This window comes from Sinohyriopsis cumingii, chromosome 9 (assembly GCF_028554795.1).
Source record: "Sinohyriopsis cumingii isolate HCF-2022 chromosome 9, ASM2855479v2, whole genome shotgun sequence".
Lineage (NCBI taxonomy): Eukaryota > Metazoa > Mollusca > Bivalvia > Unionida > Unionidae > Sinohyriopsis > Sinohyriopsis cumingii.
This window is the reverse complement of record NC_142969.1, coordinates 118429804-118442618: the sequence shown is the minus strand read 5'-3', so window position 1 is coordinate 118442618 and position 12815 is coordinate 118429804. Positions and strand designations below refer to the sequence as shown.

The window sequence follows — 12815 nt, the reverse complement described above, 5'->3', positions numbered from 1 at the left end:
AAAGATCATTTAGAAGTATTAAAAAAAATGATGGAATACACTTGATTGGTTGTGACCTGTGTATTAACATTTTTTGGGATATTTTTATGAAGGTTTGCACTGCTGTAAATATTGACATTCATGCAGAGATGTCATTCCATGTTTAGTCATGGAGAATCGTTCATATATGTATTACTTCTTGAACAGTTTATCGGAGGACAAAGTGAGTTGAAAGTGCACTCAATTTGAAACTCATGCGCCGACCTTCAAGGCTGGCATGTTTATGTTTCGCCTGTCCCCATATATGAATATCTGAGCAAACTAGTCTTGTATGAGCCTAATTATTCTTACAAGGTCGTGTGTGTGTGTGTGTCTGTCTGCCTGTCTCTGTGTGTGTGTATTTTGCTTAAGAGTGGTCTTCATAAAAAAACTAAAAACTGTCAACGTAAAATAAACTATCTTTGATTTCCACTTTCATCGCTTGTTATGGGCTGGATAACTTATCATTAATTTCCAAGACAGTGTTTTTAAAACTTTAATTTTCGATCGAACAATCAAAACAAATGCCTGTTTTATTGATCATGCAACATCAAACTTAAAAATTTAAAAGGCGAAAACATAATTAATGCTGCTTCTCTGACAGTAATTACTAACTCTTGAAATCTTGTGCCCATCGCTGTGAAGCCGAGACAGTCGTTGTATGCCCGTATAACAACTCGAGATGTTTAACAAACCTAATAAGTTGTCGAATTAAATCTTCTCGAATTGAATTTCCATAAATCTGTTGTCGTAAAGACCAGTTCCCTACAATACCAATTTTATAGGAAATAATGATTGAAGCAGCAATCATCATTCTAGCACGTGCTTGATCCATCAAAGACACTAAAGAAAACCTTCGAAATCACTCGATAGTTTATATGCTGATATATTTGGAACCAGCTGATTTCTGTGCATGCGTCTGTGTGTGAGAGAGATTGTATGTTTGTGCGTGTGTGCGTGGGCTGGACTGGTGTCATAGATTACAAATGTAATTGAAGAACAGATAATTGATTATCTATTATTCAGCAATAATCTATTCGTTAAATGGTCCAGTAAACCCTCTTTCTTTTAAAAACATCATTATAAACAATAAATGGCCCCACCCTTTCTCTGGTCTGATCGCGTCGGTCAGCTCAGCGGCGTGTTTGAGCATGATTGATCTTTAATGTCTTTTTTGCCCTCTCACCAAAATATCTCTTCTGATCAAGAACTAATAAATAGAAACTTGTTCATAATGAAAACGCCAGTTATAAATAAAAAGAGGATGATATTCCCTATGATATATTTCTTGAATTCAAAAACAAAGGCTAAATATGGCGGTCCCCGTGTGACCTTGGTTACGCTATTGTATCCAGGTAGCCACACTACCGTAAACAAAACAATTCATCTGAAAGAGTCGACATATGAGATCAACGCATTTGTGTGTCCTACTGCGTAATGATATTCAGATATTCTCTCTTGCGTAACCAAACGTAAGTAACAAACACATGGAAAATAAACAGCTAACAACTTCCTGTTTCAGGCCAATGTATAACATATAAAACATATAATATATACGCATATCTATACATCTGTCTATACTTATATATAAGTAGTGTAGTGGGCCACTATATCGACAATGGAAATGCCAGTCAAAAAGGTGGTAGGCCACTTTGGCGACAATGACAATTTAAAATGAAGAAATTTAACATGGCGTGGATGGGAAATAGAACATAGCGACAAGGGATTGGGCCACTATAACGACAATGGAAATCAAACTCAAAAAGGTCGTGGGCCACTTTGGCGACATGGGATATTATTTAATATGGGAAAATTTAACATGGAGTGAATGGGGAATTGAACATAGCGACAAGGGATTGGACCACTATAGCGACAATGGAAATCCCAGTCAAAAAGATCGTCGGCCACCTTGGCGACGAGGGCAATTTAGCATGGGGAAATTTAACATGGAGTGAATAGGGAATTGAACATAGCGACAAGGGATTGGGTCATTATAGTGACAATGGAAATCGCAGTCAAAAAGGTCGTCGGCCACCATGGAGAATTGAACATAACGACAATGGATTGGGCCACTATAGAGGCAATGGAAATCCCAGTCCAAAAAGTGGTGGGGCTGTTTGGCGACAATGGAATATAACATGGGATTATTGCTGGGGCTGTTTAGTGACAATGGGAATTTAACATGGGAATATTGCTGGGGCTGTTTAGCGACAAGGGGAATTTAACTTTAGACTCAATGGAAATCCCAGTCAAAAAGGTCGGTGGACGATATAGCCTCAAACCAGAATTTAACATGGTGGGACTGTTTAGCCTCAAACGAGAATAGGACATGGGCTTTTGGAACTGTCTGGCCTCATGGGGAAATGGAACATGGTGGAACTGTCTAGCCTTAATGGAAATCCCAATCAAAAAGGTCGTCATCCACCTTGGTGACAAGGGCAATTTAACATGGGGTAATTTAACATGGAGTGAATGGATAATTGAACATAGCGACAAGGGATTGGGCAACTATAGCGACAATGGAAACATCAGTGCAAAAGTTCGTGGGCCACTTTGGCGACATGTGAAATTATTTAATATGGGGAAATTTAACAGGGAGTGAATCGGTAATTAAACATAGTGACAATGGATTGGATCACTATGGCGACAATGGAAATCCCAATCAAAAAGGTCGTCGGCCACCTTGGTGAATAGGGCAATTTAACATGGGGAAATTTAACATGGAGTGAATGGTGAATTGAACATAGCGACAAGGGATTGGACCACTATAGCGACAATGGAAATCCCAGTCGAGAAGGTCGTCGGCCACCTTGGCGAATAGGGCAATTTAACATGGGGAAATTTAACATGAAGTAAGTGGGGAATTGAACATAGCGACAAGGGATTGGGCCACTATAGCGACAATGGAAATCCCAGTCGAGAAGGTCGTCGGCCACCTTGGCGAATAGGGCAATTTAACATGGGGAAATTTAACATCAAGTAAGTGGGGAATTGAACATGGCGACAAGGGATTGGGCCACTATAGCGACAATGGAAATCTCAGTCAAAACGATCGTGGGCCATCTCGGCGATATGAGATATTATTTAATATGGAGAAAATTAACAGGGAGTGAATGTGGAATTGAACATAGTGACAAGGGATTGGGCCACTATAGCGACAATGAAAATCCAGGTCAGAAAGGTCGTCAGCTACCTTGACGACGAGGGCATTTTAACATGGGGAAATTTAACATGTAGTGAATGGATAAAATTGAACATAGCGACAAGGGATTGGGCCACTATAGCGATAGTGGAAATCCCAGTCGAAAAGTTCGTCGGCCACCTTGGCAACAAGGGCAATTTAACATGGAGAAATTTAACATGGAGTGAATGGGGAATCGAACATAGCGACAAGGGATTTGGCCACTATAACGAAAATGGAAATCCCAGTCAAAAAGTTCTTCGGCCACCTTGGCAACAAGGGCAATTTAACATGGAAAAATTTAACATGGAGTTAATGGGGAATTGAACATAGCGACAAGGGATTGGGCCACTATAGCGACAATGGAAATTCCAGTCAGAAAAGTGGTGGGGCTGTTTGGCGACAATGGGAATTTAACATACGAAATATTGTTGGGATTGTTAAACGACAAGGTTAATTTAACATGGGAATATTGCTGGGGCTGTTCAGCAACAAGGGGAATTTAACATGGGAATATTGCTGGGGATGTTTAGCGACAAGGGGAATTTAACATGAGAATTTTGTGGGGCTGTTTAGCGACAACTGGAATTTAACTTTAGCCTCAATGGAAATCCGAGTCAAAAAGGCCGTGGAATTTAACATGGTGGGATAATCTAGCCACAAACGGGAATAGAACATGGGCTTTTGGGACTGTCTGGCCTCAAGGGGAAATGGAACATGGTGGAACTGTCTAGCATTAATGGAAATCCCAGACAAAACGTCGTTTCCAACTCTGGCGACAAGGGTAATTTAACATGGCTGGGACTATAGCGGCTCAAAGGATTGGGACTGTCTATAGTCAAGGGATAGGGACTGTTTAGCGTCAAGGGATTGAGACTGTCTATATATAAGCGATTTAGCCTCAATGGAACTTCCATGTTAAAAAGGTCGTGGGCAAGCCTAGATAGTCACAATCCCTGGACACTAGACAGATTGTTGTTAGTCTTGCATGGTTTTTAATGGCACTATCAACATGTTAGTGATTATATCATGCATACTATGGCAGCCAACTTCTTTCGCAAGGACACGACGAGACAGCATTAGATTTGTTATGCAGCATTTATTGTTATGCAGCATTAAATAAGTTATGTAGCATTATATATGTTATGTAGCATTAAATAAGTTGGTCTAAACTTAGTGACAGAAAATGTAAATTTATTTAATTTCGAAAGAGAAACATTAAAATTCATCGAGTTTGGGTAAAGGTTATGATTCAAAATCCAACAAAAGGTACAAACGTTAGAACGTCGCTGTCTGAAATAACGTGGAAAATTCCCAGTTCACGTACAATCTAAAGCATACAAATAATAATAATAATAATAAGGATTTCCAGACTCCACAATCATAATCAATGTTTAATAAATACATTCAAGAAGAAAGCTTACGCAAAGCGCAATGGGCATCTCGTTCTCGTTTTTAGAACAAATTGCATTGATTGTGACACATACACGTATTTAACCATGCTTTATTTTGCATGATCTTTAGCTTCTCTATATCAGCATAAATCTAAATCGTTACATTTATCAGGAAATCCAGACCCAACCTGGTCGTTTTTAGTAAGCCACCATAAACACAACGAAAAAAAAATCTGATTGAAAAACGTTCAGTTTTAGAGTCACGTATCAATTCGTTTTCGACGACTGATTCATTTCATCTGAAATTGTAATTGTTTTTTATGTTTAAGTGAGACGCCCAACTAGAGAATTTGGGTTTCATTGCCAGCGTAATAATCCTAATGGGAATACGCTTGTTAATTCAGCGGAAGATTTGTTGCAAATAGTTTAAGGTGAAATCAAAAGAAAACTACCGACATGGCAAATTAAAAGCGGCTGCGATCCCCTCATTTTCGTTCCAGCTGACCACGACTATAGGTTTTAACATATTTAGGTAAAATGTGTTTTCTTCTTCAACGTCAGGGATTTTGTTATATCCCGCTTATGTCACAGGGACTCGTGTCGTTGCATACAATCGACCTGTCATACATGTACTATGTAATAACTACAAGGGACGACACTTGTCTTCTTGCTCGCGCAACCTATTTTAGAATAAACGCCGATATTTCAAGATACGCTTTGCGTAGCTTAAATCATTTGGTAGAGATATTTAGCTCAGGCATTCGACTGTGTATCCCTATCAAAAGTTTGAATCAATATTATACCTATAAGGAATGCCCAATCATTTTCCGACGCTACCACTCGACATGACCCTGATCGCACCCGCTTAATATGCAAGAACAACGCGCTGAATGGAATACTACCTTCTCATTGGCCAACTGAAAATAAGGTATAAATAAATACAGAACGATATTTTCTTTTAATCAATGAGAGGGCAGTATTCAATATTCAATATTCAACTTCAATATTAACTAACTTCGATATTATATAACTTCAATATTAATTAACTTCAATATTAATTAAATTCAATATTAAAGACATTTAGGAACCTTGGTTAAGTTTTTGGTTAAAGTTTTACTCTAGAGTCAAAAATCTACAAGAGTTAGAGATAATGCTCTCATACAACAGAAAAATCAGAAGGCATTTCTCTTTCAATTCTATGTATCCCCACCCTCCCTCTTTCCCTAACACAAAGGCAAGGTCATTTGAAAATCGTGGTCAGGTTTTCGATTACAGTTTATATGTAATGTCCAAAACATATACGTGGAATGTATGTTATACCCATGACTCTAGGCTAGGTCATGGTAATTTTGAAAATATTGTTTTGGGATATAAATTTGCTGTGTCTGATCAATGGTTCCATGCCTTAGAAGTTTAGTTACACTTTATCCTTTTATATCCATCTACCACAACAGTCTCTGACCCTCGGACAAGATCAGGGTGATTTTTACATTTAAACGTAGTTATATGGTTCTAAGTTCCACAACCTGGAAGAGATAGCTTTCACAGATTAGAATAAGTAAGCACTGTCCTTTCACATTCATCATGCATACCCTTTGACACTCACACAGGGTCAAGGGCATGGCCTTTTGAAAGTGAAAAACACACGTACATGTATCAAAAAGAGGAACAAGAGTGACATGTGATCCCTTAGAAACTATGATTTTAAATACGGGCCAATGTCTTCTGTTTTAATCTGAGCATTTCAAATGCACCGATCGTTGTGTGTGTTGGTCCTTTTAAAGGAAAATATGCTTCCATACAATTTTGGCTCTCTTTGTGTCTTTTATTTGTTGTTTTACATGTTTGCTTTTATGTTCTTGCATTTTATGCTTGCGTTTTTTTTTTGTTGTTGTTGTTGTATTTCATCATTTACATATATTTTTTTTTAAAATTTAATGCTTTATCTTGAAGGGTTTATCTTCCACAAATTTTCTTGGCTAATCTTTTATCTTTGCACGTTAGAACGTAACTTTTAACCATCGACACAATACAGCCAGTACTGTGCTGATGTGTCATTAAAGCCTAATACATACAGGCATGTTGTTTGAATGGGTTGATGTAATTCAAACAATTTTTTTTTCATAGCTGCGACATTTGTCTCTAAATCCTTATAACAACTTTCAATCGACACACTATAGCCAAATTTATAGTTCTACCGTTAAGACTATATACAAATAAAACCGCTCCGGTGGACTAGTGGTTATAGAGTCCACCTCGGATGCGGGAGGTCGTAAGTTCGATCCCCGCCCGAGTCATACCAAAGACTTACAAAAATAGAACTAACAGCAGCCTCGCTTGGCGCTCAGCGTTAAGAGGTTAGTGCTAATATGGTCGGAATGGTGTCAGGATAATGTGACTGGGTGGGACTTCATGTTACATATCTGCGGCGTGATGCCACAGTGCTAGACATCACTATAAGCTGCCACACCGCAGACATCGTAGCGATATGACTGAAAAAAATTGTTAAAGCTACGTTAAAAATCCAAGTCACATACACATATACAAATAATACTTAATGCAAGAAAAATAAAAGAAACGCCTCTTTTAAAAATTATTCTGATGCGTAAAAATATAATAAAATCTTTCTAAAATAGATCTATGTTGGGATCCAAAAAAATGCGATTGGTAAAAGTAAAACGGATCACTTAGATATAAAGCTAAGAGTAGTGTTTTCAACACTGGATATTTTTAACACTGGGTGCAGTCATTTCGCTACATTCAGATTTTTGATTGATGATTCGTTTTAATAACTGACTGTTTGGAATGAATCTCTAATGATATAATATCTTAGGCTATGGCTAAAAACTGAACCATTTATATCCTTACCGTATGTGCTCAGCTTATAAGGTAAGTCCAAATTGCAAACTGCACAGATACAGAATATGTCGTCAAATAATACGACGGTAGATCTGGGTCTGTGCAGTTTGTTCTGAGTAATCAGAAAAACAAACAGCACATACCCTGATCTACCGGCATTATGCGATGACTGATCAGGATCTTGGTTTTTGGCAGTTTGAATCAACTTACAAGCGAGTACATACGGTAATTGATTCTGTATTACTCCAACGCAGTTATTAATAATGTTTAATAATGTCACTGCTGTTTCTTGCTCATTATCCCCTAATGTGATATATTATATTGTCTAAACTAATGTTATTATGCAAAAAATGTAGAATATCCCACTTTCAATCTTTCTCTTTCTGATAATTACTCACTCTCTCTCTCTCTCTCTCTCTCTCTCTCTCTCTCTCTCACACACACACACACACACACACACACACACACACACACATCACCAATCTCTTACACTTTGCCTAAGAATAAAATGTTCTATTGAAGATTATACTCTGCCTTTGAAAAATCCTAAAACTATGCTTCGAACAAATTAACCAAAAAAATTATATGATTGAATGTAAATCATATCGCCATAATGTTGTATTTTATTGATAATATCGTGATACTGTGGTTTATTGAACGCATCGACATACTGTATTTTATTGACCATATCGCAATACTATGTTTTCTTGAACATATCAACATACTGTGTTTTACTGAACATATCGACATACTGTATTTTATTAACAGATTTGTTTTATTTAAAAGTCGCAGTGTTATTTTATACGAAATAAGTAGGAAAAAGTTCCACATCGGAACGTTGCCTACAAAATCGAAATTTGTATAAGTGAAATCTGGATTTTATAATAGATGTAAACATTTATCAAATCACCAACGTAATATCTAGAGGGTTGTGGCATAATAAAAAGGTGTTTGTTTTTAAACCATTGGCCGGGGATTCAAGTGATATGATGACGTATTTAACAGACAGAATTACGACGTAAATGGTTTTTATTTAACGTTGGCTAGATCACGCAACTGTGCTGACAAAACATAAAACAAAACAATGCAAAATAGTTTTTTTTTTTTAAGTAATACGAATCGGATTATATCTAATGGGGGTTTATTCGTTTAAAAATAATACATTTATGTCTAGATATTTGATTTCTTGCAAGAATTAAACACAGTTTAAGCAGTTTCTGACATATTTGACGTAACTTCGTCTGCTACAAAATGTCGTCTGCAGACTGACTAAAATGTATGTGACAAATAAGTGAAGAGTACGAGGTCCAAAGGTCAAGAGCACCTACCTGTCAAGTAGCCAATTAAAAGCCAGAAGTCCACTCTCACTGTTGCAGACATTTTTTAACCATAATTGACGGTTTCCTGGGGAACAAACAACCTCCTTCTTATCCGACACCACTTCGACAAGTAATGATGAAAAGTCGACAATAGAACACTTATATTGTAGCGTGTACTTTCTCCAGTCATTTGTACATGTAATCCATAGGTATAAGTAGATATACGTACATGATTGATGCAAACGGGAAATACTAACTGGACCGAATAAATTTTACGTTTAGTATCCTTTCCGAATAAGCGCAGGATATTCCCTTCAGAGTTTACTTCTGTATAATACTTCCATCGATAATCGTCAATAGCTTTAGCTACGCAGAACTCCCTTTTGCCGTCGCCTCCACTAATAAAGCACGCCCGCTTCTACCAGATTATTCTTCCAACAAAGCGAGAAATAAATATTCCTTTAGAATTCAAATCGGGGATATCAGACTCAACACATAAATCTCAAGCAACAACATTCGTTGGTATGCCTCAGTCTAACTTATTCTGTGTGAAATGTTAAAGTAGTCGCTTCTGATTGAGAGATGTATAAAATGGATGTTGTATTATTTCTAGCTGACTGCTTTCAAAAAAACATTAAAACATTGTCTCAGCTCTTTGGAAGTCTCTCGAGTTTTATATACCTTAAGCAAGGAGTAAACAAAACTTTCAGTAAATAATAAGTACTGAACTTCTGTAGATGCATGCGTTTCTGGTAACATTTCTAACAGACTGGTTACCGCTTCTTATATCATAGTTTTACAGAGCAATCCTCTGCCAATTTACATGGTGACCAGTAGTTGTCTAAATACTGGCATGGAAAAGGCCAGCAGTAGTACTAGAAATATCGCCTAGCACATTAGACTATAATTATTTTTACTTACCATCCCAACTAGGATCAATTATGTATATAGTTTGTGACGGCAGACAAACATTTTCCGCAATAATGCCAACCTCTAGTTGGACTCTTTGCTGTAATGTAATGTTCTTCTTGAATTAACAATGAAGCGTAATTCGAAAAGCAAGGTATAATATTCACCAAGATAACGCCAAAAAGTCTAAGAAAACTCTCCGAGTGTGTCAGAATTTAACGAATTTTCTGTCCGCTTTTTACTTGTACAACTCGTTTTCGAAACTGCATTAGTTGTTGCTTCCATCATATTGAACCTTTTCACTTTAGAGCATTATTTTAATTCAGTTCCATTCAATTCAGTTCACTTCATTGTACAGTGTACAAAGAAAGAAAAGAAGAATAAAGGAACGAGTGAAATGATGATTAAATTTGGTGGAAAGTATATAAAGTGCAACAACCTAGTTGTACAGTGTGGTCTATATTTGGCGTACATCTACCTAGCTTTGCAGGGCAGTCTATATCTATTTTCAAATGATCCAAGAACAAATTTCGTCACTTAGAAATACAAGAATATTAATTAAATAATTATCTAATGATTTTTTAAGCTGCGAAATGCTATAAGATATCCAAAATTCCCCCCTACACAACCATTACGCTTCATCGACTTACTGCCCTTTACAAAATTTATTGAAGAATAAATATACAATATAAACACTAATTCTTTTGCAGAAATGCTAATTTTGCCATTTATAATGATATTTTATTTCTTTTACTATTCTACATTTTCGCTCTCTTTTATTCTTTTCTTTCATTTTTGTTGTTATTTTGGGTTTAACTCCATTTATCAGAGCAAGAAAGGGTATACATGGCGGCCATTATAACTGGTGGAGGAAGAACCCAGGAAAACCCCAGTATGAACCACCGACAAAAGGGAAGCTACTGGCAGCTATCTCATATACCCCCATTGTCCGAGCCCGAGAGACGAACCCACGCGGACAGAGGTGAGATGGCAGTGATAGGTAAAGGCCACTCGTCCACCCGCCTCTGACTCGCTTCACTTTAGAGTGACAAAATACATTGTCTATAAATGTATTCATTTTTGTTGTATGATTTAAATCTTGTACAAATGTTTATGCCTTACAAGTATGTCTCATCTGTCTTTATGCCAATAAAAACTTTAAAAATATTTATTCAAAACATTTATTAACTGTAATTTATTGAGTATAAACAATGAACTTAACGGATGCAGTGAGATCAATCTAACTCAACACAGTACTTTTCACCACGGCAGTCCCGGATATAATTCTGGGGTTTGCCAATGCAAACATAAGTGGTCCTCTTTGCAAGACCGGTGATTTCTCGCTTTTCTCCAGTTTTGTTCCATCTGACAGACATTTCTAAATTAAAATCGGAGTCATTGAGTGCACAGATTTGGACACGTCTAATATTTTTGCCAGATATACACCCAAACACAAAGAACCAAATAAAACGATATATAAATACAGGCATAAATTTGTCAACATCGTCTGCTGGAGCCCCGGGTGGCCGAGTGGTCTAAGACCCCGGGTGGCCAAGTGGTCTAAGGCGCTCACCTTTACAGATCACTCACTTCACACCTCTGTCCGCGTGCGTTCAAGCCTCGGGTTCGGCTGGCGTGGGTGTGTGAGAAAGCTTGCCAGTAGCTTCCAGTGGGTCGGCAATTCTGAACGTGGTTTTCCCGGTTTCTTAATTCACCAGATATGCTGGCCGCCATATGTAACCTATCATGTGCTGCAAAATGGCGTTAAACCCATAACAACCAAGCAGTACAAACTGCATAATGTTCACACAAAATTGTATTCTTTTTTTTTTTTCTAACGGTGATACACGGCAACAAGTTGCGACTACTCCATCTGCACTTGATTAGTAGCGTTACATTTGTAATACCTTCGGATTTTTCGATACAAATGATGCACTCGATTAAGAGACATTAACAGTAAGGGAGTATGTTATGAATTGTTTACTTTGCGTAAGTGGACAAACTTGTGCAGCTGTCCCTCTTGACTCTAGATGTAATTAGATAATTTAATAATTATGTTTCGGTTGTAAGCCAGTACATCCGCCTTCAAAATAATTAATGGGTCTAGTGTGTCCTAAATAAACATGTGAATGTGAGTGGGGGAACGTAGCAAATCATAATTTATTCTGGCTCTTATCTCTCGAAGTAGAGCCTGAACAATCGTGGCCTTAAAAGTCGACGGACGCTCTTCTTCCTTGTGAGTGAGACTAGGTGCTGGTACAAATTAATCCGAAGTAGCAATGTTTTGGAATAGATGTCATGTGATGTGAAGTGATTTTGATTTTTACCATAGCTTTAACAATTTTTCAGTCATATCGCTACGATGTCTGCAATGTGGCAGTTTATAGTGATGTCTAGCACTGGGGCATCATGCCGCAGACATGTAGCATGATGTCCCACCCAGTCACATTATCCTGACACCAGGCCGACCAGTCCTAACACTAACCTCTTAATGCTGAACGCCAAGCGAGGCAGCTTTTAGTACCATTTTTGTAAGTCTCTGGTATGACTCGGCCGGGGATCGAACCCACGATCTCCCGCATCCGAGGCGGACGCTCTAACTACTAGGCCACCGGAGCGGTGGTTTTGGAATAGAACGCGTGGATCTATCTCTGTTCTGCTTTTTAGACGATATCAGAAAACACGCTCTGATTTTAGCATTTATATTTCCCATGTATGCATAAAATTAACTTCCGTCTTATTCGCCCATTGGATTTCACCTTTCTGCTTGCAAAATTAAAAATTTCCTTTGTTAAACAATTGCAGCAATGTTAGGTCAGTTCATCAACAACTAACATTGCAAGGATGATTTAAGTATGGAAATACGTTTCCACGGAAGATTAAAATAGATTTGCTTATATACCTTTCTATTCATTCAGAAAGAACTGAAGAAAAAGAGAAGAAGAAAAAACAACACATTAACCGATATATTTAATTGCATTGGACATAAACTCAACCCACCATGAACTTAGATTCGTTGACGGTGAAAAATAAAACTAATTGGAATTAATATCTGGTGAGGCAATACTTCTCCCGCAAACATTTAGAATTTATTCTTTTGTTCCTAAAACTGAGTTAAAATCAATGCATTAACAA

General features: G+C 37.5%; 1 protein-coding gene across 2 annotated transcripts in view; it reads right to left on the bottom strand.

Annotated features, from left to right (window-relative positions):
- LOC149792545 (uncharacterized) overlaps positions 1 to 9625 on the bottom strand; it is a 45454-nt gene extending 35829 nt beyond the window's left edge. The window contains exon 1 of one of the 2 annotated variants that reach the window (XM_089971195.1): positions 8781 to 9625. In XM_089971195.1, coding sequence (XP_089827321.1) covers positions 8781 to 8832 — 52 coding nt within the window. In that variant the 5' untranslated portion in view covers positions 8833 to 9625. The remainder of the gene's footprint in view (positions 1 to 8780) is intronic. The other variant, XM_089971194.1, reaches the window with a different exon arrangement.
- Between the last annotated feature and the right edge of the window lie 3190 nt (positions 9626 to 12815).